The sequence below is a fragment of the Crinia signifera genome, chromosome 1 (assembly GCF_055691185.1).
Source record: "Crinia signifera chromosome 1, ASM5569118v1, whole genome shotgun sequence".
Taxonomy (NCBI): Eukaryota; Metazoa; Chordata; class Amphibia; order Anura; family Myobatrachidae; genus Crinia; species Crinia signifera.
In genome coordinates this window covers 63,063,744-63,089,539 of record NC_139217.1, presented here as the reverse complement: position 1 = coordinate 63,089,539, position 25,796 = coordinate 63,063,744, and the positions used below count along the sequence as shown (strand labels likewise).

The 25,796-nt window shown below is 43.6% G+C and overlaps 1 protein-coding gene across 1 annotated transcript in view; it reads right to left on the bottom strand.

The window, feature by feature from the left end:
- The window catches only part of ARAP2 (ArfGAP with RhoGAP domain, ankyrin repeat and PH domain 2), a 259,491-nt gene that overhangs the window by 54,409 nt on the left and 179,286 nt on the right, over positions 1-25,796 (bottom strand). Inside the window, exons 22-27 of the mRNA XM_083149954.1 lie at positions 18,278-18,425; positions 18,131-18,199; positions 16,132-16,212; positions 12,995-13,112; positions 8,605-8,712; positions 5,716-5,724 (exon numbers count right to left, since the gene is read on the bottom strand). Of these exons, the coding sequence (XP_083006080.1) occupies positions 5,716-5,724; positions 8,605-8,712; positions 12,995-13,112; positions 16,132-16,212; positions 18,131-18,199; positions 18,278-18,425 (533 nt within the window). The remainder of the gene's footprint in view (positions 1-5,715; positions 5,725-8,604; positions 8,713-12,994; positions 13,113-16,131; positions 16,213-18,130; positions 18,200-18,277; positions 18,426-25,796) is intronic.

The following is a 25,796-nucleotide window of genomic DNA, read 5'->3' as shown; positions in this document are numbered from 1 at the left end:
CTCTATCTCTCTATCTATCTATCTATCTATCTATATATCTATCTATCTATCTATCATGCAGTTTAGCTATTAAGCAGTAACATGCAGGTATATATGTATGGGTAAATGTGGCATGTTGTAGTGGGTGTATGTTTTGAGTTGAGTGAGGAGTCTTTGGGCAGGACAACTGTGAGTGATCCTCAAGTGTGGTTGTGATTTTGATATATAGATTGTGAAATGTATATGTCACACAAGTGTGTGTGTGTGTGTATGTGTGTGTGTATGTGTGTGTGTGTATGTATGTGTGTGTGTGTGTATGTATGTGTGTGTGTATGTGTGTGTGTGTATGTGTATGTGTGTGTGTGTGTGTGTGGTGGCAGCATCATGATCATATATTTGCTGCCATTACATACAGGATTGGCTAAGTATATGTTTGTATGTATGATTTCTCATGGGGTAGGTACTTAGGATTGACTGTACAAGGTGTACGTGAGTAGCATAATTAATGTTGTACCCCCTTTCTCATGCCTACAGATTACCAGGAGGCAGCCCAGGGTGTGCGTGCGGCCATCATGAGGATGCGGGAGGACCTTCTGAGGATGGCTGGCCATCTCCAGGACCTCTGCGACCTGCTCCTCGATTAATTTTTTTTTAAATTTATGTTAATGTAAATAAAAGTTACGGTTGGATTAAGAAGTTGTCTGTGTGTTATTTTAGTATTTTGCATTAAAAGTATAAATAGCATATAATAAAAAAAATTGTTGATGTTTAGTTATGTACACAGCAAAAGGGTAGATCACATTTTTATCCCCATAGGGAATGTTAGGGTTAATGTATAGTGCTTGTAAGTGTTTAAGGATCAATTAGATAAATAAGAGATGACCAGGAGCAACAATCTGTTTTCAAAGTGGTTTGATAATTGCCTAAGTGTGTCATGTGATCTATTTGGGAACTCAGATAAGAGTAGTCTGGTTTTGTGCGTAAGTACACCGCATCTGTGCGTAGTGGCCGGCTCGCGTGCGTTCTGACACGGGAAGGCCGTGCATACGCGGTCACACCGTGAAGAATCTGACTGTTTCCCCCGCACACGCATGGTTTGTATGTCGTCCGTAAACACGCCCTGTTCTTAAAGAGTGAGTCCGTCCGAATGCGGAGGACACGTGGGCGTTTCTACGGACGTTAGCCGTACGCCACCGCACAGCGTGGCGCGCGGACCGCACCGAAAGAATTCGCGAACGGCCGCACCGATCAGAATAAGGGCCTATATTCGAACTGTTCACTATTGGAATATTTCTGATGGTCGGTTTTGTGAAAACTCCTGTGAATTTGACAATTTAGCATCTGTTTTTTTTTTTAAATGCAGATTCAGTGTTTAAAAAAATTGAATCCTCATTGGCAAAAATGGATACTAAATTGTCGAATTTGTGGCTATTTTTGCCGATCCGCAGCTGCACTGAATAGGTGTGTGCCGATATTTCTACCTGTTGGAAATATTGGCACACGGTGAATACCTCCCATAGACTGTATCATGGTGTACATGCTTTCTTCAGCTATCTCTTGCATCAAATCCAAATTAAAGTAGGACATTTTTATTGTGTATTCATAGGAATTAATGATCTTTTTAAAGAACTTTTTGAGCTGTTTTGTGCTCTTTCATTGCTATATGAATGGAACATTTAAATGACTTGGACAGCCCATGTTATTGAACCTTAAATTAGTTTCTCTTAAAAAGTTGGAGATGATAATATGTAGAACTAATACTGTACATTGTTTGATTTACCAGCTCATTATACCTAAAAGAGTACTTATAATGCGTTAACCATTGTGTGACATTTTAATAAAGCATCGAATTCTGGTCATTATATTCCACTTTTGATCATTTTTTTAAAGACATTATAAATTGGAATAAATACTAAATATTGAATATAAAAGTCAACAACTGCAGTACTTACATGGGTTATGATAAAAATACACATTTTAATCATAGGAGATTTAAAAAAAAAAAAAAAACGTTCCTGAAATTCTAAAAGAACTTCAGCGATCTGGAAAATGTGTTTTTTGTTTTTCTTATAATGTCCATCTAGCTGTGACAATAATGCTAAAGTGTTTGTAATGGTTCAGTAAAAACTTTAGGTCAGATTTAGCGTAGGTTGCAGTTTTGCAAAGTAAAGAGCTGTAAGTTTTAATCCTCCTAAGAAGTGTATCTGGACACTGTAATTGGGCCAGATCTCTGGGGAGAGTGCTGCACTTACGTGCCACATGTCGATGCAATTATTACAAACAGCTTGTACTTCCATGTCCCGATCCACATGCGCTATTACTGTACATTTTATTTTGCTATGTACCTGTATATGCAATAACACAATTTTTGCAGCCTAGAGTATGACATCCAACTATTAATATGGCTCTTATATGTCTAAGGGGTATATTTATCAATGCCTTAAAACAAGCTTTGATAAGAACTATATTGCGGCAATAAGAAAATAATTATCGGGGGATAAAATAAAAATCATGCAGTGACACAGGCTCTATGCCTTTCATGAAAAATCATAATATATTGGATATAGAGTCCAATGCCATCAAAAGATGGTATTGGCTTCCGAGAACCAGACCCGCCGATAGGTGGGTGCTGTGGGTACAGCTGTCCCATGCCCCGGCCTCTGGAAGGGCCCAAACAGCTAATTTTGCTCACCGCAAACCCCCCCCCCCCCCAACATCCTCCGCTGTGATGCCTGCTTCTTCAATGCAGGACGCCGGCGACCAATTAAAATGCTGCACTGGCTTTTGAGCCAATCAGAGCTCGTGTACCGTTAACCAATCAGAGTGGCTGCCGGTACACGAGCTCTGATTGGCTCACCAGCCGGTGCTGCATTCGCTGGCGTCCTGCATTGAAGAAGCCTGTGCTTTGGGACCTGCAGCAGGAGTCGGGCGGTAAGTGAAGGGAGGGTGGAAAGATGATAGGGGGGAGATGGGGGGAGCCCCAGAGGGGCCCAGACTGGAAATCAGTCCCAGGCCCCAAAATTCCTAGTGGCAGCCCTGCCGAGAACCAAGCTCTGTGATGATCATCTTACTTGTACATAAAGGAAGGGGTTGTGTATAAAGGTGCTTAATCATTCACATTGGGCCGTATTCAATTCAGTATAGGGCTGGCGCCAGTTTCGATGGTGCAACTGATAGAGGGGTCTTTATGTGTATGTGAATCCTGCTAATGTAGAGTGAAAAAAGCTGCTCAGTTTCAAAAGGGAAACAATTAAATAATTACAAATGAGTTCTGAAAATGGGTTCTGTGGTCATGGATAAAAGAAAGTTGAGTACTAGTGTAGTTTCACGGCTGAGTCCCCTTGCGGGGCTCGCTTCGCTCGCCCACGCTGCGGGCTCGGTGGCTCTATACACTCGCCAAGCTATTTAAAAACAACTCCATGACAACATGGATAGTGGAGGTATGAACTATCCATGTTGGCATGGAGTTAAGTTACTTTATTTAACATAGTTTGTGGCGAGCGTAGAACCCGGAAGTAGCGCCGTGAAACTACACAAATACCGAAAGTTGTTACTAAAGTACTTTTAATCAGTGTGTCATACTGTGTTACAGACAGTATTGCAACCAAATGTCTCGAGTTTCAAATTGGTTGTTGAATCTGTGTTTGCATTAACTTTTCCCTTGCAGAGCAGTTAAGAAAGCAATAGGGATAGGCCTAGTGCACACGGAGGGTGGTTCAGCTGGGCTGGTCCTGCTGCATACTGTAGATGCATACAACTCTGCGTATTGGTTTATATACTATACTGTATATTGTTCATTGCACACAATGCAGTAACTACAGTATTGTAGGCTACTTGGTAGTTGCTTTACCCTTTATCTGTGCATATACCTTTCTGTGTGTGCAGTTTATTACTATATTTGTATTTGTTTTCTACTCCTTCAATAGTTCAATGTTTTGCCTTTAATTTTTTATTGTTTTTATCTTGACCTTTTGTATACTGATCCCTGCACTTTTATCTAACAAATAATAGGGCACACCCTAATGTCTGGACCCCCCTCACCAGGGCCAGCGCTAGCTGCTCAACAGAGGATGCAAAGCAGGAGAAGCACTCTCTCTGCTCTGCACCCTGCTGCAGTTGTCCTGTTGCCGCTGGCGCTGTGCCTGTAACACTGGGCCTTATTCTAGTTCACTCTTTCTGATAAAATCCTTCTTAGATGGCCAAAACCATGTGCACTGCAGGTGGGGCAGATGTAACTTGTGCAGAGAGAATTAAATTTGCGTTAGGTTTTACTTCAAAGTGAGATCTATATTGCAGTATAAAAATAAAGCAGTCAGTATTTACCCTGCACAGAAACAAAATAACTCACCCAAATCGAATTCTTTATGCACATTTTACATCTGCCCCCGCTGCAGTGTACATGGTTTTGTCCATCTAAGAAGGATTTTGTCAGAAAGAGTGAACTAGAATAAGGCCCTCTGTCTGACAGGTAGCAGTGTCTGCAGCTAGACGCTCCTCGCACCCCCTGTGACAGCCGATGTTGAAAAGGTGGTAGAGATACAGTACCTGTGACAGAGGAGACAGAGCTACACAGGTCCAGGTCATAGAAGTAGAGGTGGTGAGTATTACATGGGGCAATGTACAGTATATGGCTCTATGGGTGGGTGTTACGTAGATGGCACTACAGATATTACTTATATGGGACTATGGGGGCATTACATATATGTCACTATGGGTGGCATAATGTATATGGAACTATAGGGGGCATTATGTATATGGCACTATGGGTAGACATTCTGTATATGGCACATTGGGGGCATTACATATATGTCGCTATGGGTCGTATAATGTATATGGAACTATAGGGGGCATTATGTATATGGTCCTATGGGCAGGCATTCTGTATATGGCACTTTGGGTGGGCATAATGTATATGGCACTATGGGTGGGCATTCTGTATATGGCGCTATGGGTAGGTACTCTGTATATGGCACAATGGGTGGAAATTCTGTATATGGCACTATGGGTATGAATTATGTATATGGCAATACAGGGGGCTTTATGTGTGTAAATGGCACTACTAGGGGCATTATGTATGCATCACTAAAATGCCATGTGTAGGACAGGAAGACACACAATTTATAGTTTCGCCACTGCACATCAGTGTTAGCCAGTAGTGCTGGAAACGTTGGCGTTGCAAAAAACTGGATCTTCTGCCATGAAACCCCTGGTAATGAGTGTGAAGCCCCTGACAATAAGTAGGTAATTTCAAGGTAATTCAAAGCCTAACTGTGGGCCAAAATTTGTAAGGGTATTATTGTGTGTAAAACATCAAATGGTGTCAGGGGTATAACTGTGCATGGCATAATGTGTAATGGCCAATATAGTGTGTGGCATATTGCATAAGGGGCATTACGGTATATGGCATATTTGTAAAGGACAGAATAATGTGTGAAAGAGGGGCAGATTTATTAAGCTCGGTGAAGTGATAAAGTATCTGGTTTTTATCAACGGCCAATCAGCTTCTAACTGTAAAGTTACAGGCTTGGTTTGAAAAATGACAGGTAGGAGCTGATTGGCTGCTGATAAAAGACACTTTATCACTTCACCAAGCGTAATAAATCTACCCCTAATCTGTTTCAGACCTGATCGCTGCTATGTAAATTTGGCAAATTTTGGCAAACTGACAAAATTAAATTCTGATGAATCTATTCATAAGCCGGTGATAAAAAAAAACTGGTGTTTGGGGGTGGTAACTTACATTTTCTGGGTGTATCATAAAAAACACTGGCATGCCAAAGGGGAGGTCTGTGACATCAGCGTCAGCTATCTATGAGCCTGACTCTGTCGCAGAGTTGTGGAAGGGTCGGAGTTACACCCACCATTGTTGGATGGTGAGTGAGTTTTGTACAGATTTGCTGTACGATGATCAGCCATATTTGTGCAAGCCAATCGCAGACTTGCACGGGGGTGGGATTTAAATCTATCTCGGTGGCAACTATCTGATCACAGGGTTCTGCAAAGTCGCCCACCAGTGATCAGGTCTCAATCACTACTGTATACCCCAGTTTTAGAGCCTCCACGCCCACCATAGGCAAAAAAAAAAATTCTGATTCATGCCCCTGAATGTAAGGGGCATGAATCAGGAATGTTTTTTTGCCTATGGTGGGCAATGTCTGGGCGTGTAGGCTGCAAAACTGGGGTATACGGTCCATCTGTCTCTGCAAAGCGTCTCCCTTTTCAGCTAGGCCACACCCCATTTTAGAACACTGCGCGCACACACATTCTTTGTTCTGACAATATCTATAGGGGTAGTAATGTATTTTTATTTGTTCACCCATTTATGTGCTACGTACAAGTAGGGATAATATAAATAATAACACTGCACAAACTCCTATTGATATTGGCCCCTAATGAGAATATCTGATATAAAGAAACCGGCTGGGTGTTGCTTCCATTGTATCCGTTAGTAATAATATGGTTGTGACTAGTTCCCCTTTGTTGTAAGGATCTGGGGAGGAGAGGGGGTGGGAAGAGGAGGAGCAAGGTCGGAACAAGGGACCCAAACGGACCCTTGCTGGCTCACTTCACTCGCCACGCTTCAGGCACTGTGGCTCGCTTCGCTCGCCACCTGGTTACTAAAGGAAACCAGTGGTGGCGGGGATAGTGAAGAAACAAGCCCTCCGTGTCCGAAGAGTGGTGAGCGAAGCAAGCCCGCAAGGGTCTGTTTGGGTCTCTTGTTCAGCCCTTGCTCCCCTCTCTCTCCACCCCCTCTCCTCCCCAGTTCCTTACGGCGAAGGGGAACTAGCCGCTGCCGTAAAAATAATATCCTGTGATATCAGTGAGGACACTAGAGGGAAAGTGCAGATCACCTATCATGAGCCCTAATCTCAATGCCAGATTGTTCTGTCACAAGCAACAGCTACACCAGAGATCAATGAAAGGGGAGAGAGGGACAATAGTTTGGGCTTTCAAGTCCATTGAGATTAGCACTTGAAATTCTACTGTACTGTATGTTTGTGGACATATACTAGGCTTGTCATAATATCCCTTTAATCTGGGACATCTATGATTTACACAGGTTCTGTGGCTGTCTAAATTCAATCCTGCATTTTACCTTGTTTTAGTCACAGAACGGATAAATCATACAGTAGGTGCCCAGGTTTAAGGGTTATTATGGTAAGCCATAGTACATGCAACATAGTGATTTGTGATACTGATAAATCAATCAGCATTTACATACACACCATGCTGGTGTCGTTATCTAGAGCAGGCCAGATCAACCTGTGGCTCTCAAGCTGTTGTGTAACGACAAGTCCCAGCATGCACTGCCACAGGTTTACTATTATGGAATGCTGGGATGTGTAGTTTCACAGCATCTGGAGAGCTACAGGTTGGCCAGCCGTGATCTAGAGAATGTTATCAATGCAGTGTTGGGAGGATGCATTAGGGCTCCTATCAGCACCATGGACATTGACCAATATATGGTAGAATTTTGCTTTTCTTACCTGATTGGATAATGTTGGTGAGCGTAGACATACTCTGGACATATTTAATGCTGAGTTTATATTGTGTGAAAGGGCTTTAAATAATATCTATGCTGCAGCATGTTTTCACTAATTAAACTGTGGACTTTACTTGTCCTATGGGCCTGTTTGGTCTTTGTCAGCCTTTGATAGATTATTGTTCTTGTGTAATTGGCAAAATCTCTTGGATGCCATTGATCTGTACATAAGAATGAGCTAAAGGCACAAGTGAAATGAGCATAGGGAATTGTATCCCATAAGAGTACAAGGAAATTAAGAACAACATTTAATAAAGACGTTCTAGATTCACTTTAAATAAATGTCTTAACACTTAGCGGTCCTCAAATCCTTTTCTCATGTTACAATTTAACAAGAGAACATTTGATATGGATTATGCTTATGAATCGCAGACACTTCAACCAAAAATATATAACTACAGATGGAGTGCCACTCATTCAGCGCCGGGGATCGCCAGTATGTCCCTCCAGGCGCTCGTCAGCGGAGAGGCGCGCCCTCTGACTGGGACACGCAAGCATCTCACACGCACACTTCCCAGTTTTTCGTCGGCAGGGGATGGAATCCCTGTCTGTCTCTGCTTCAGGGAGACGGGCAGGGTTTGGGGGGGAAGGGGGGTGCGGGCAACGACAGGGGAGCGGCGTGGAGGCGCCAGAGGGTTCCAACGGAAGAGGGCACGGGAGCATCTTGTGTGCGCACGTCCCCTTCTGGGGGCTGGCAGTTGGCGATCCGACCCCCAGACCCCTACTAGACAAGAGGCGCTAAATCTGTATATATACGGAGGCTATCATTGTTTTTTGCCTGTCACATTGTCTTTGAATGTGTTACCCGGCAACAAAGAAATATCAAATATCAAGAAGCAAAAATAGCATTTTATCAACTTCATTTTGTCATATCTGCATCCTCACAGGCAGTTATTATATTATTGATTACTTCTAACCTTTCATTCTTCATGATATGAGACCCAGCAGCCTGGAAATAACATTATCAATACAGGATTACTACTACAGTTATCATTTTACCTCAGTATTATGACATTAACAAGGTTAGTGCTTATCACCCCCTATGAACCTCCATGTCAACATACCTAAACTATTCGGGTGACTGCTTGCAGGAAAGGACTTTACAAGTAGGTAGGCGTTTCCTGGGTCACGAAGAATGCTCCATTCCAGAACTGTGGCTAAAACTTTTTCATTGTAGTGCATGGGGCGCTCTGTAATATGAAAAGATGTATTTGTATTCAACACATAGCATTATGTACTAGTAAAAAATGACATATTAGGATAATAGGAACAGCACATGAAAAGTTTTCAGTTAGCCAAGCACATTCTGAGCACATTCTCAGTATAAAATTGAGAAGAAAAAAGCTAACTCTTTTTTGGGGGCACTTACTTCAAATATAAATTTTTAACTTTTTAAATACTAAGGGGGGTATTCAATCTTCGGGTCACGGCAGACGAGCTTGCTCGCCTGCCGTGACCCAGTCCCGTTCTCGGTCAGCTCGACCGAGAACATGCAGGCGGGATTCAATGTCCCGCCTGCAGCGGGACGAGAAGGGGGCGTGGCCGTGAGTTGCGGCCGGGAAGTGACGAGATGCAGCCGGCAGCTCGTCACTTCCCGGCTGTTCTCGGCAGAACGAGCCCGACAGCTAGATATGTCGGGCTCGTTCCGCCAGGAAACCCTGTTCAATGCTGTCGGGAAAGACAGCATTGAATAGGGCCCGTCGAGCATCTCCCCCACGGGAGATGCTCGACGGCGATTGAATATCCCCCTATGTGTTGGGTGTGTGGGGGGTAATCCAAAGAGCTGTACAGCAAACAGTAATATAGACCCCCAATCAGGTCAATATAAGGAGAGAGAATATATATTGGATGACGAGAGAGAAAAGAAAGATAGTGTATTATAGTGTGGAAATGTGAATAGGTTGTTTAATTATGAGCTAGACTATACTTGGATGCATCGGCCTGAACTTGCCTTATCACCCCTAGTATGTCTGTCTCATTATGATGGAACCGTCTACTGTCACAAATCAGTGTGCACCTAAAGTGCTGAATGTATCAGCTATCATTAGTCAATTTTTCCATATGTGGTGCTCCGTAGAACCCCATGGGCAATAGATCATTTGTGCTGAATTTTTTGGGATTTTTTTATGCTTCGTGATTATAAAACCTTACTAAGGGGTTTATTCTAGTTCATTCTTTCTGACAAAATCCTTCTTAAAATGGACAAAACCATGTGCACTGCAGGGGGGAAGATGCAATATGTGCAGAGAGAATTAGATTTGGGTGAGTTATTTTGTTTCTGTGCAGGGTAAATACTGACTGCTTTATTTTTACACTGCAATATAGATCTCACTTTGAAGTAAAACCCCACCCAAATCTAATTCTTTTTGCACAAGTAACATCTGCCCCACCTGCAGTGCACATGGTTTTGTCCATCTAAGAAGGATTTTGTCAAAAAGAGTGAACTAGAATAAGGCCCTAAGTGTGGTGTTTTCACCAAAGAATGTGAAAATAAAATGTGATAATTAAATGGCGATGATGTTTCTGTTTGGTGGTGTCAGCCACTGACGGAGGACCCCACTGTCAATGATTTCTCTTGTGCTTTATTGCACCAACACTCTATGCATATTCTCAGAGCTTATAGGGATAAAAAGAATAGTAAAATTAGTATTCACCCCTAGGGTCCCAACTGTTCCTTGTTTGCCCGTGTGCCAATGGGCAGTGAACGGGCTAAACTGTGTACAGGTTAAGGGGCCACTATGGTGGGGGCAGCTGAAGAAAGATAACCGGGATCTGCTTTTGGGGTCCGGCTCCTGGATCACCCCTGTTGGAATACCAGTGCAGGGGGTCACTCACTGGCTGGCCGCAATGAGAGTCCCTTAGTATGATATAACTGTCAGTGCAAGCCAAACCTCCTCTTTCCCTAGCCACATTCTCAGTATATACAGGGCCGAAACTAGGAATTTTGTCACCCAGAGAAATTATAATATTATCTTAAAGCGATCACAGCAGTTTGCAGCTCTGAATCAAACCCTTTGTGTATAAATATACTATGGGCCTTATTCTGATCGCAGTACAAATTTGTTTTTCAAAATAGGCAACACCATGTGCACTGCAGGTGGGGCAGATGTAACATGTACAGAGAGAGTTAGATTTGGGTGGGGTGTGTTGAAACTGAAATCTAAATTACAGTGTAAAAATAATGCAGTCAGTATTTACCCTGCACGGAAACAAAATAACTCACACAAATCTACCTCTCTCTGCACATGTTACATGTGCATTAACTGCAGTGCACATGGTTTTGCCCATTTTGAGAACAAATTTGTACTTCGATCAGATCTGAATAAGGGCACATATAAGAAGATATATTGGGAATTTGGAGATTTGAAGTGAATTGCTGTGAACCATTGTAATATAAATTATTTATATATATATATATATATATATATATATATATATATATATATATATATATATATATATATATATATATACACACACACACAGGTGGAGTATCCAATATCCAAAATGCTAGGGACAAGGAGCATTTTGGATAAGGGATAATGATTTTAGAATATTTTTTGTTTTTTATACTCACCTGGTCCCCAAGCGGTCTCCAGGTGGTCCCCGGCGTCCATCCTAAAAGGCACCCCTGGACCCAGTGATGCATTGCGCGGGTGACGTCATGATGTTCCTGGCACACTTGCGCAATGCATAATTTGGACCAGGAGTACCTCTGAAGAGGGACACTGTGGACGCCAGGGGACCTAATGTATAACTTTTCAAGGCTTAACACATCTCGCCCAAAGGGAAGAGAGGTAGAGTGGAGAGAGAGATGAAATACCATCTAATCTGTGTTTGACAACATGACAGTTAGGATCAGGTTGGCTGGTGCTGTTACACGTACCGGCAGTGAGGTCACGGGCAGCGGCTGTTACACTACACAGTACTTGGGCGGTCTCCTGCAAACTAGTGTTTCACCAATAACATCCGCGATTCCTCGTCAGGTTATGCCCCCATATTACCGAGATGCCATCTGATCTTATTTGGGGACAAGGTGACTAGCGACTACTATGCAGAAGGAAGTGCTCACAAATTGAATACCCGTAAAAACGCGCTGGTGTACACTGTATACAGAATATAAGAAACAGTGGAGAGGGCAACCCCTAACTGCAACAATGAATGATATAAAGATATACACAAAGGATAACTTAGCTGGTATATGGTCACTAGGTCCATTGGCGTAACTATAATTTTATTTTTTTTAAAAACAACATTTCAACCTTTTGACTGTCGACCTTCCCAATTTTTATCTAATGCTTGTGTAGACCTAATGACCTGTCGATCTAACCCATGTCGACATTCAGTCCTGCATGCGACCTTAATGCATGTTGACCTTAATGCATGTCGACCTAATGCTTGTCGACCAACTTGCTGTCTGCCCAATGATCCCACCCCACTTAGCTGAAGGCTGCAGGACTAGAGACACTGGTGAGACACTAGAGCAGCTTCCAGGGAGCCAGCAGAGTTGAGCAAAACAAGGGAACCAAACAGCTGTCTGGAGATCCAGTAACCAGGAGACACAGCACCTCCCTACAGCAGAACTATAACTGGCGTCTGCTAGAGCAGGCGTCGGCCATTTAAAAACTAGTTGCCTCTTCCTGAGCGGCCCAGATGCTGGGTGACATCAGACACTAACCGCCCCCAACCACCTAGCCATGGGCGGAAGACTTCTGCCTGGCCAACGCATCCTAAGCATGGCCGGGAGTCCCTCGCCCTAGTACCGCATATCCCTCCAGAGGAAACCAGAGGGGTCGATATATCAAGCATTGAAAAGAACGGAGAAGTGGACCCGTGGAGAAGTTGCTCATAGCTGCTGATCAGAATTTACCTATCGTTCATATAATGAACTTGATAAATGATTTTCCACTGGTGCATTTCTCCACTCGTTTCACTACTTAATACACCTACAATTAACTGCTAAGGCACTAGCAGCATGAAAATCATGTCCAATCACACCTACCCAATCCCACACTAACAGCTTTGTTGGGCCCTGGTTAAGGGAGCTGGTTCGACCAAGCAGGGGAGGTGTGACAAGACCATCTCCTCCATTCTCTCTCTCCATGCCCAAAGCGTTGTTCTCTACAACAGGGTAGGGCAGCACAAACTGGGCCTCTCTGTAGATCTGAATAAAGAGTACCCTCTCCCCATACCCTCTCTGTGCTAGTAAGTCCCTTTGTGTAATGCCCACTCTTTCTTCTGTGGGATCCAGCCCTGTTGGTGCCTGCCTGTTCCGCCTTCTTGGTCAATCTGCTCTCTACATATGCACTTTAATTTCATACTAATTTAATAACATGCTCACATATCTTTTGACCATAATAATAACTTTGCTCACATAAAATGAAATAATCAGTACATTTACTAATATCATATGAAGTTACAAGAAACAAGTCAATAAATAACAAAATACTGTATAGACAGTATAGTACATACCAATCTCTCCATTCTCAAGGACTTCAAACGTAGTCCAGAATGTTTCCTTTGGCAAGGTGATGTTTCTGATGCCAGCTACACAACTGGTCAGCTCCGAAGATACCATTTCTGGAGAAACCTACATAATGCATCATAAACCACTGTGTTTATTCAAAATGAAGCCTTGAATGTTTTCTACAATTATTCACTCATTAATTAGCAAAGTGTTTCCTGAAGCACAGGCAGAAGTGGTTGTCTGAAGGGATTCAGTATGAAATGCCGGCGGTCGAAATCCAGACGGTCGAAAATCCAGATGCCGAAATCCTGGCAGCCGAAATGCCGACAAGGGGGGGCCGTGGATCGACGACCCCCCCCCCCCCTTTGCGGGCTCACTGCGCTCGCCACGCAGCGGGCCCAGTGCCTCGTTACACTCGGCACACTATTTTATTCTCCCTCTATGGGTCTCGTGGACACCCATAGAGAGACAAAGTGCCAGCATTGCGGCAGTCGGGATTCCGTGTCAGTATTTCGTCCGTCGGGATTCCGACCGCCGGCATATTGACCGCATCCTGTCTAAAGCTCTGGAAAGTCATAATTAAACCTCCGTCCTAATGTACAGAAAGGCTATCCTCAGCTTTCTCTTGTCCAGACTACATTTAAAATCTGACACATCAATGCATCAATGTAGCAAAGTAAAAAGAGCGTCTAAAGTTGACAGTCATGCAAATAAAAGGTAGTTTAATTATATAAATTCATTGCAAATGTATATTTTTTTAAAATGTTAAAGACATTTATAAATATTCAGCCCATGGACATGAAAGCTGGTTATAACCACCACCAGTTATCTGCCTGTAATCAGAGTCATAAAGACTTTCTTCCAGAATACAATACGCCGGTCCACTTTTAGTTTGTTAGTACTCTATGTTTTTAAGCCCTTCTCCACTTTATTCACCCCTGTACTGAGCTTATTTTTTGCTTTTTTTTTTTAAGCTTGGTCAGTTTCAAAACATCTGTATTTATTTTTAAGCATTACTCTAAGAACTGGTGGAGGCTAAAGCTGTGTACACACAGTGAGATTTTGTGTTCAATTTTGTATATATAGTCAAAATCAAAACAAACTCAAATGGACGTTGTACGGTTTTCAGCTGCATTTGATGCCGATTCGATCCCGATGCGTGTTCCCATTTAGTGTAAATCGAACAGTAAAATAGACTGTGCAGGCAAGACTATATAGTACAGATCTGTACTCTATATAGTCCAAATCGGATGTGTTTTGCTTACTGTTCGATTTGATCCTGATTTTTCAACAGTCAGGGTTTTCGTCCCAAATTTGTGAACCTACTGGAATTTCCAGGAGAGTGAGCAAGTATATTTATGGCCAACTAAAGAGTCTCAATCTATAGATAAATCCAGATCTAAATTGAGATCACTCAGCTTCCAACAAAACAGATATAGACCTGCCAAGGGTGGTGGAATCATGTTCCCTGTGTTGGGTCCAGCTTCTCAATGGGGCATGGCCGTATGGCTGCACCCCAACACTTTTGAAAACCTGACCCAACAGATCTCTTGGCGGCCCGAAGTTTATCCACTCAGTTTCATAACATGAATCTTTCCTACTGTATATACGTATATTGATGACAAACTGAATAAAGCACCCCCCTAAGAAATATATAATAATGCTTTATAACATTTCCATGAACCTTACCCAATCTCCGTGTTCCCTTTTAGTTTCCTTTTAACTTAACTAAAATGTAACAAGTAAAATAATTTAGAATGTCCTGAAAATGTTTTAGTTTAGTACGTAATTCCTGATGAGGGAAATACAATATATAGATATCTACAGTAACTGAACCATGTTGGAGATACTATATACTGTATGTATAATATTAATTATGATTGAATTATTGATAGGACAGCCCATTTACTTCCCTTAACATATTATTTGCTCTTTTTTAGTGTATTGGGTAGGTACAGTAGGTACTTAACCTGGTGTTTTACATGGTACCATAGTTAATATCTATGCATCCATGTTGCCTTAGTCCCCAGACCCCAAATCAATCACTGATTATATGTTTACCAACAAGATGTAGTAAATATACTAGTGCTCAAAATGCCTATTGTGTATTGAAATGTGGCACTCTTTATTTGTACTCTATTTTTGTTATGTATTCAATGTAATACTGTTTTGTCTCCCTGTACTGTTCCTTTATACCGCGCTGCAAAACACTTGTGTCGCCTTATAAATAAAATTAAAATAATATTAATATCCCCTCCTGAGTTAGGCTACAGGAGGGAAAAGGGTACTAGAGGGGATGGTAAGCCTGTGGGAGCGGTGGGTTAGGCCATGGGAGGGGAAAAGCTATTAGAGGGAATGGTAAGCCTGTGGGAAGGGTGAGATAGGCTACGAGCGGGTAAAGGTTACTAGAGGGGATGGTTAGGTTGCTGGAGGGTTGAGTTAGGCTACAGGAGGGGAAAGGCTACTATAAAGGATGGTAAGCATGTGAGAGGGGTGGGTTAGGCTATGGGAGGGGAAAAGCTACTAGAGGGGATGGTAAGCCTGTGGGAAGGGTGAGTTAGGCTACGAGCGGGGAAAGGCTACTAGAGGGGATGGTAAGCCTGCGGGAGGGGTGGGTTAGGCTATGGGAGGGGAAAAGCTATTAGAGGGGATGGTTAGGCTGCGGGAGGGTTGAGTTAGGCTACAAGCGGGGAAAGGTTACTAGAGGGGATGGTTAGGTTGCTGGAGGGTTGAGTTAGGCTACAGGAGGGGAAAGGCTACTAGAAAGGATGGTAAGCCTCTGAGAGGGGTGGGTTAGGCTATGGGAGGGGAAAAGCTACTAGAGGGGATGGTTAGCCTGTGGGAAGGGTGAGTTAGGCTACGGAAGGGGAAAGGCTACTAGAGGGGATGGTTAGGCTGCAGGAAAGGTGGATTAGGCTTAGAGTTACAATACTTGCAAAAATCCATTAGGATTTTGAACATCAAGATATCGCTACCAGGATTCTATCCTGAATGTCAGGATATGACACCCAATCTCTATCACATTTGAATAATTATTTTTTTCCTCAGACATATCAGCCCTGCAATGCAGGCAGAATACAGTACCTGTATTGTTTCTTCTATCTACATGCAGCAGACAAGAAGAAATAACCCTCACCCTTACCCTAATAATAACAGAAGTGTCAGGGTCTTTCCTTTCCATGAATACCTCAAGCAATAAGTCACCAGATTGTGGAGATTGAATCTGAAAAAGATATTGGATTAGTAAAAATAAGCATTTTCAAATATACAATTACCCGGGCGCCGCTGCATCGCAGGGCAGTGTATCTTCACCTTTGGGTGGCGATACCCGAGAGAAGCCTATGGGCTTCTATCGCCAGCCGCTGCTTGACGTCCGCTGCAAACTCCTACCCCCCTCCGTTCTGCTCCTCCTCCCCCAGCAGCATGTCACAGCCGAGGATGTCCTTCTGGCTGCAGGGGGGTGGAGGAGACGCCGGGGACCGCCGCAAAGCCCAGGAGGTGACGAAGACCCCCAGCACACCACATCACAGGTATCGCTGATGGCCTCCGTCACCGCACCGCGATGCTAGCCACATATGTTAGTACATACAGTATGCACTAGCAACGCGGCAGGGTCGTGGCGAGGGTCGGCAATGTATGTTAATACATCCCGCCCTAAATACCTATATTGTGTGTTTATAAATATTGGTTTTATAAGCAATTATGGAAACTACTTGTATATCCTGTCTAAGGAATCTTTACTGTAATACACAGTATAGACAGTATACCAAAGTATACACAGTGCTTGAGCAGTTATTAAAGACATATGTTTCCCAATGTAGACATTCCTTAGAAAGAACTACTACTGCCAATTGTATGAAACAGGCCATAGAAACGTTCCCAATGTTAACAAAATATTTTTGTAATTCAAACATACTTACTGCGATTGTAAGCTATACAGGAAATTATATATTATGTAAACTACCGATGTGTCCACATTCATCTAGCCTACTTTCGCATATAAAACACTGTAAGGTTCCATTTTTTTATGCAGATACAGCCTCCATCATACACAGATTTCAGATATGCCACATATCATTTATATCAGCAGAAGATGCTTCGGTGTCTCTGATTTGTGAATAAGATGCATTTTAAAAGGAAAAGTTGCATGTCACACGGCGCTCATGCATTTAGTATAACGTGACTTGTATTTCATGGAGGATAAATGTGTGTAGACACAGCTGGAAATAAGCAATTTTTTAAAATGACTAAAATACAAGTCTATATAATAAAAGTCTAATGCACCTCTATGGTACAATGACCCTATGCTCAAATAAATACAGATACATGGGGCTCAACACTCACCATAATAAACTAACTCACCCTAATATAGCAATTATCAAATAAATAATGGGGTTTTAGGCCACTGCACCCCAACCTGGGAATGGCGAGTGCAGAGTGCACCCCATTCGTAGGAATGACAAGTGCTGTTGTATCCTGTATGTATATATTTTGTTTTATTATTAATTAACCATTCTGTGATCAAGCTTGCAGCAGGGCCCTCCTACCTCCAAGTCAGTCTGTTGTTACTCAGTTTGTTTTATCAATGTCATGCAATGCTATTTTAGCACAAAACGTACCATATAATCGGTACGTGTATGGGCACCTTAAGGTAGGTGAGCTCTAAACCAGAAAACAAGCACATGTTCTGGTCAGTTAGTTATAGTGTGCCCTAGTAAAATGGAGTCCCTAGGCGATGGGCTGCAGGCTTTAATGCATTGATCATTGATTCATGAATTAAAACCCCATTATTTATTTGATTATATGTATATTAAGGTGAGTTAGTTTATTACGGTGAAACTTTTCACCTTGAAAAAGGAGCGTTGGTGCTCCGAAAGGTTGGTGTGTTTTCTGAAAAAATTTTTTTGAAAAGTTTCCCTGGAATGCCGTGATTTCTTCCCCATCTATATATCTATATATCTATATATATAGATATATATATATATAGATATATATATATATATATATATACACACACACGCACACACACACATACATACATATATACATACATATATACATACACATAGAGAAAGAATGCAGGGTTGTTTTATGCCACTTTTATTTCCCAACTTTCTGTTAGAAATATATGGATATATTACCTGGACATCATTCCATTTCGTGATAAAACGGTTTTCAATATCCATTTGTCGTAGTTGTTCCACACTTACCTACACAGAAATAACCATGTCAGATCTGTAGTGTCATGTCATCCTTAGCTGGCAATGTGCCCATCTGACCTTACTCACATTAAAAATCACTGGGTAGAGTCTGATCAGCTCCTCTGTAACCTGGACCTCCGTGTCAAGCTGTCCTTTGGTTTGAAAGAGGTAAGACGCAAATGCTTTTGCTAAAATGTGCGTGTCCAGGTGATTGACATCAGAGCATTTTTGAATCCTATTACAGTAGTGAAATAAAAAAGAAATACCGTAATGTTGTAAACACAATAGTGATAATCACAAAGGATTTGCGGATGACTTAATGCATTACATACTGTCGGCACATAAAGACGCTACTGATCCTTGTTACAAACTCAGTAATCCCTGGGGTGTGAAAGCTCAGACTGTCTATGAAAATTAGGAAGATTTTGCAGAAATTACATTTGTAGGCTCCATGTTCATGTGGGATACAGTAGTTGTCATCATGGTCTCAGTCGTAATTTTGTACTGTCTCTATGACAGTTAAACAGGCGCTACTTAGGGCTCTTGCTCAAATAAGCAGCAGCTATGATGGAGGGGTAGTCACTCCCCTATATAAAACAAAAAAATATAAGATGGAAATAGCTGCGCTCAAAGGAGATCAAGCTATTGTCACACAGCGTGCTAAAAAATATTATATATATATATATATATATATATTAAGACATAATGACATACAATAAAAAAATTGTTAAGGAAAAAACATTAAAAACAATTCATAATTGAATGGATACTGGGAGAAAGGATTAGGCACCACTATTATTCCTCTTTATAGGATCCTGTTCCAAAAGTGCGGACTGTGATAAACCAGTGTAAATGGACAGTTCATTAAACCACTCACGATTATTGGGTATAAAGTCCTGAACTGAATTGCAGATGAGTAGAAAACCCTTTGGAGTGGTGCCGACGGCTCTTTGTCCTTTTGAGCGATTGCTGCTCCAGATGGTATACTGTATGTGCAAGTCCTGGTTCAGGAATCCGTATTGTAATCCAAAGATTTAGAGGAAACGTTGGGGTGTCTGGGCTTTGACTGATGCATTTCACTGGGGGGGTTCCCAGCTTTTTCAAAGGTCGTTGAAAAAGCTGGGAACCCCCCAGCGAAACGCGTCAGTGGGTTCCCTATAGCTTATAGGAAAGGTGGAGAAGTTGACCAATAAGCTTCTAGATATCACTTTCTAGAAGCTGGGTATGTACACTCCATACACTCATAATTATATAAAAAAAACTGGTTTATGGCAGACTTTGTGGCCAACTTGGCAGCTGGTCATTATGTTGTCATAATATGAAAAGCGAGTGCAAAGAGCGCAAGCGATGATAAGCTTCTAGGCTGAGGGATTGTGTGAGCTTTGCATAGTTCTGTTAGGTAGGGAAACAGTTAACAGGCTTAGGCCTGTAGGTCATTTAAATAAGGGGAGTGTTAGGGAGGAGCTAGCAAACATTTTGGGCCTTATTCTGGTTCACTCTCAGAGGCAAAATCCTTCTCAAATGGACAAAACCATGTGCACTGCATGTGGGGAGATGTAATTTGTGCAGAGAGAATTAGATTTGGTGGGGTTTTACTTCAAAGTGAGATCTATATTGCAGTGTAAGAATAAAGCAGCCAGTATTCACTCTGCACAGAAACAAAATAAGTCACCCAAATCTAATTCCCTCTGTACATGTTACATCTGCCCCAGCTGCAGTGCACACGGTTTTTGTCCATTTGAGAAGGAAACTGCCTCTTTGTCTGTTTGCAGGAGTTTCAGCCATCTCCTTCTCTGGAATTTTCCCCGCCCTCCCTCCCCAAGTCACCTTTTTGTCCCCACCCATTTTTTTCTTTAACGGTTGGGGTTTGTCAACCTATATTTGTGGCAGGAAAGAATGGCAGTTACAGTGGTTATTGCTCTGCTGTTTTTAGGGTGCACTCTTTGGCCAATACATTGTATACACTGGCTTTCCTACCGGGGGTCATTGGGGCTTGGCTGTCTGGCAGGCCCTATTATGGTGTATTGAGGAGAGAGTGGAGACCCGGCATTTGTTGCCGTTGCCAATAAATTAAGCAATATCATGTCGTGGACATGAGTGTTGGCATTAAGTCGTAATGTCACTGTGGGTCTGGCCGTTCTTTCTTATGGCTACCATACTTAGCTTAAAAATTATAATAAATTCCGGTTGACCAATTTTAAAAGGCATTTCAGTTGTCCGTGTGATTATTTCTAGTTAAGTTAGTTAATTAGTGATAAGATTATTGTGCAATGATGTCATACAGTCCATATCTGCCGATATAAAGTTTATGAGCCTATGCTTGTATGGAATCCAGGAGATGTACTTCCAGCTACCTCATTGTTAATCTCTTCGTGCTAGAAGATGACTGATTGATACATCTCCCAGGCTGTTTTCTCTATGACATTCAAATTCTCTAGCAAGGTTATGGAATATAATTAGATTTTCGTTATCATTTTTTTTTCATAAAAATACGGCAAATTGGCCATTATGGTGAGCAACAGCGAGAACAAATATCAATAAAGTCAATAACTCAGAACAAAGGCTGTTGCTTTTTTTCTGTACAAAATATTTAGGCACTGATTACTTTAGATACTATGGGGGAAATTTACTAAGAATACAAATACGATGTATCGTATTTGAATTCTTAATACAAATGAATACAACTGCATACGGCTGTTTCAGCCGTATGCAAAATCTTGTTCCGGAGGGTTATTTACAAAGCAGTCAAATACGAGTGCTTTGTAACCCTCTGATGTCGTATTGATTCGTATTAGCGGCCGCTAATACGAATTTGTCTAGGCAGTCTGCACGGATCAGTGAGATCCGTGCAGGCTGCAGTGTGTTAAAAAAAAATAGAAAAAAAAATAATTAAATGAAAAAAAAAACGGGGACCCAGGGACCTACCTACGGGTTCAAGATAGGTAAGTATCAGTAGGTGTGTAATGTACAGATGAATCTTGCCTCGTTGTTGCTGGCGAACCGCCAGCAGCATGCTGCTGGCGATCCGCCAGCAACACGGCGCCTCTACCTGACTGAGATGCGCGTGCGTCCCCCACGCACGCGCGTCTCAGTATCCGGGCGGCGGGGCGGCGAGGCGGACGCAATACTGTCCGCCTCCCACTCGAGGGGGCTGGGGGGGACCCGAGGCACTGCAGGGGGGTGCGGTCGCCCGGTGTGGGCACCGGGCGACCGAGGGCAGCACCGTCCTATGAAAATTCAATTATTTTTTTTACGAATTCATCTTAGTAAATTTCCCCCTACAGTATATATAAGTAGTTCTTAACCTGGGTCCTCAAGTACCCCCAACAGTGCACATTTTCCAGGTCATCCTGCAGGTGCACAGGTGCATTTAATATTCACTGACACATTTCAAAAGATCACAGGTGGAGCTAATTATTTCACCTGTGATTCTGTGTGGAGACCTGAAAAACGTGCACTGTTGGGGGTTACTTGAGGACCGGGGTTGAGAACGAATGATGTAATATAGCAAAGAGAAAAAAAAGCTAAAAATACCTGAAAGCTAATTGGTTCGCAGGTCAATTGATTCACTGTGGAATGATTCAATATATGGTTAAAAAACATAACACTGCCAATCTAGAGCTCTCATACACTTGCCATATATAGACAATATGTTATTGGCTAAACTTAATAGGGCGGAGTGAAGAAATTTACTAGATTATTTATTATTTACTACAGTGTGCGGTCACAGGCCACTGCACCCCATTCTGGGAAGTTTGGGTGCTTTTTGTGCCCATTCTTAGGAATGGCAAGTGCTGTGGTACATCTGTATCTCTATATGTGTGGGTTAATTTTTAATTAACTGTTACTGTGATCATAGCTTTCTCATGCACCCTAGATAAGCTCATTCATCTGAAACCTGTGACAGTTGCCCCTTTAATACTAAGTAGGTGTGTTAGGTGACTGCCTCATCTTTAAAAGCCATAAGGTCGTTTTCAGGTGAGCTTTAAACTAAGAAAAAACACATGTTCATTTAGCTATGCTGTGTTAGTAGTTGCCAGGTTCTTGAGAGACCAGTTATTAGTGTAGGACTTGCAGTGAAATGGGGTCACTTGGCGATGGGCTGCAAGCTTAAATGCATTGAACAATTCATGAACAAAAACCCCATTATTTATTTAATTATTTGTATGTTAAGGTGAGTTAGTTTGTTGGAGTGTCACTGACAGCAGCACATCCCTGTCATACTGACAGCAGCACATACCTGCCTCACTGACAGCAGCACATCCCTGCCTCACTGACAGCAGCACATCCATGCCTCACTGACAGCAGCATAGCCTTGCCTCACTGACAGCACATCCTTGTCTCACTGACAGCAACACATCCCTGCCTCACCGACAGCAGCACATCCCTGCCTCACTGACAGCAGCACATCCCTGCCTCACTGGCAGCAGCACATCCCTGCCTCACTGACAACAGCACATCCCTGCCTCACTGACAGCACATCCCTGTCTCACTGACAGCAACACATCCCTGCCTCACTGACAGCAGCACATCCCTGCCTCACTGACAGCAGCACAACCCTGCCTCACTGACAGCAGCACATCCCTGCCTCACTGAAAGCAGCACATCCCTGCCTCACTGACAGCAGCACATCCCTGCCTCACTGACAACAGCACATCCATGCCTCACTGACAGCAGCATAGCCTTGCCTCACTGACAGCAGCACATCCCTGCCTCACTGACAGCAGCACATCCCTGCCTCACTGACAGCAGCACATCCCTGCCTCACTGACAGCAGCACATCCCTGACTCACTGACAGCAGCACATCCCTGCCTCACTAACGGCAGCACATCCCTGCCTCACTGACAGCACATCCATGCCTCACTGACAGCAGCATAGCCTTGCCTCACTGACAGCAGCACATCCCTGCCTCACTGACAGCACATCCATGCCTCACTGACAGCAGCACATCCCTGCCTCACTGACAGCAGCACATCCCTGCCTCACTAACAGCAGCACATCCCTGCCTCACTGACAACAGCACATCCATGCCTCACTGACAGCAGCATAGCCTTGCCTCACTGACAGCAGCATATCCCTGCCTCACTGACAGCAGCATATCATTGCCTCACTGACAGCAGCCAATCACAGCCTCACTGACAGCAGCACATCCCTGCCTCATTGACAGCAGCATATCCCTGCCTCACTGACAGCAGCACATCCATGCCTCACTGACAACAGCACATCCCTGCCTCACTGACAGCAGCATATCATTGCCTCACTGACAGCAAACAATCACAGCCTCACTGATAGTAGCATATCCCTGTCATACTGACAGCAGCACATCCCTGCCTCACTGACAGCAGAACATCCCTGCCTCAGTGACAGCCGCCATCCCTATCTAGTGAAAGCAGCAAATCCCTTCCTTAGTGACAGCAGCATATCCCTCTCTCACCAACAGGAGCACATGGCGGCCTCATTGACTGAAGCACATGGCGGCCTCATTGACTGAAGCACATGGCGGCCTTATTGACTGCAGCACATGGCGGCCTCATTGACTGCAGCACATGGCGGCCTCATTGACTGCAGCACATGTATTTATTTACACTGTTACATTTTTAATCATTTAAAACCATTCAAACTTTACAGCCTATTCTGGACTATTGTTCCTCGTATTCTGCATCTGCTTCACAGTATTTTGTCACAGCAGCATCCCTTTTATTACATAAAGTATGCCACTATTAGGTGTGTGTTCGCACTGATATACACATATGTAAAGGTTTGCACATTGTATGTCAAAGCTTAACTACATACCCAAGAATAGTATATCTATTACATAGTGTGTGTGTGTGTGTGTGACTCAGTGACGTGCGGTGAGGTTAGTGTTAGGTGAGGCAGGAGCTTTTATGGACAGTGACAGAGGGGTATGTGGGACTCTCCCCACATACCCCTCTGTCACTGTCCATAAAAGCTCGACAGTGGGGGATGGGGGAGAGTGACAGTGGGGAGAGTGACAGCGGGGGATGGGTTTAGTGACAGTAGAGGATGGGGGAGAGTGACAGTGGGGAGAGTGACAGCGGGGGGATGGGTTTAGTGACAGTAGAGGATGGGGGAGAGTGACAGTGGGGAAAGTGACAGTGGGAGATGGGGGAGTGACAGCAGGGATAGTGAGAGTGGGGGATGGGGGAGAATGACAGTGGGGAGAGTGATAGTGGGGACATAGGGCTGAATCATCACTTACTTTTGAAGCCTACCAGGGCTCCAGCGGCATTGGCAGCGGGATGAGGGATTACAGCCTAGCGGAGGGGATGATACAGACGAAGTCACGCAGATCATGAATAAAGCCGTCCCAGGCTGCAGTTGCAGGAGGAAGGAGAAGAGCCAGGTCTCACAGAGGTGTCCCGATATACTGTACAGCGCTACAGTGTCATCTTGAAGAGAGCGGGGAGCGGACCGGTAGCTGGAGGAGTGAGGGGAGCCAGGCCTCCCAGCGTGGTCCCAGCATAAGAAGAGATCAGGATCCAGTGGGGTTGAGGCCGGTGTAGGATGAGGGAGGTTAGCTGGGGCACCCTAACAGATCTCCCGGCGCCCTGCGCTCCTGGGACTGCAGGTTATTGCTGGCGATGCTGAGCTCAGCTCGCAAAGCAGGCTCCGCTCCAGGCATGCTTCTGCCCCAGGACCAGCTCTCCCGGCGCCCTGCGCTCCTGGGACTGCAGGTTATTGCTGGCGATGCTGAGCTCGCAAAGCAGGCTCCGCTCCAGGCCATGCTTCTGCCCCAGCACCAGCTCGATCTTGGCAGCCAGGTCCTGGGCTAGCTCGACTGCCGTTAATGGGTCCAGCAGCCTCCTGCCCAGCCGTGTGTGACAGCGGATCAGTCTGTCAGTGTGTGACAGACTGATCTGCTGTCCAATGACATCTGTCTCAGTGACAAGGGCGTGCTTTCATGTGAGCTGAAGGCACGTCCCTGTCACTGAGGCAGAGGAGTAGGTGCCGTTTCCCCATTCTAATTTAATGGGCTTTTCAGCCTCTGCTTGTGCCCGCAATTTAGCCCTGCCCCCCGCTGCTGACAGTTTTAAACTGTCAGCTTGAGGCACAGCTACCGCTGCTTCCCAGCGCTCACACAGCCTCTCAAACCATAAATTATAAAAATAAAAAATACAAATAAGATATTTATAACACAGTATATGTTTATAAATATCATCTTTGTATTTTTTTTTTTTATTTATGACAGGTGAGGCTCTGCCTCCCCTGCCTCCCCTGACTGCACGTGCCTGGTGTGACTGTGTGACTGACTGTGTGTGTGTGTGTGTGTGTGTGTGTGTGTGTGTGTGTCTGTGCACAGCATTACAATATAAACTTATAATGTTTTAATTTTGCATTGCATTATTTATGCCCTTTTCCTGTGAATGGAACTGAACATCTGCTGGAATTTAGTCACACATTAGTATTATTTTACATAATGTCTATAATCATTTTTTAGCTATAAGGTCACTAATTGTCTACATGAACCATTTACTGTGAAAATGTCAGGAAAGAGCCTAGGAAGGAAATCCCTAGTGGGGACGGATGCTATTGGATTTTGCTGATCTACATTACCTCAACGTTTAACAGAACATCGGTGTCCAG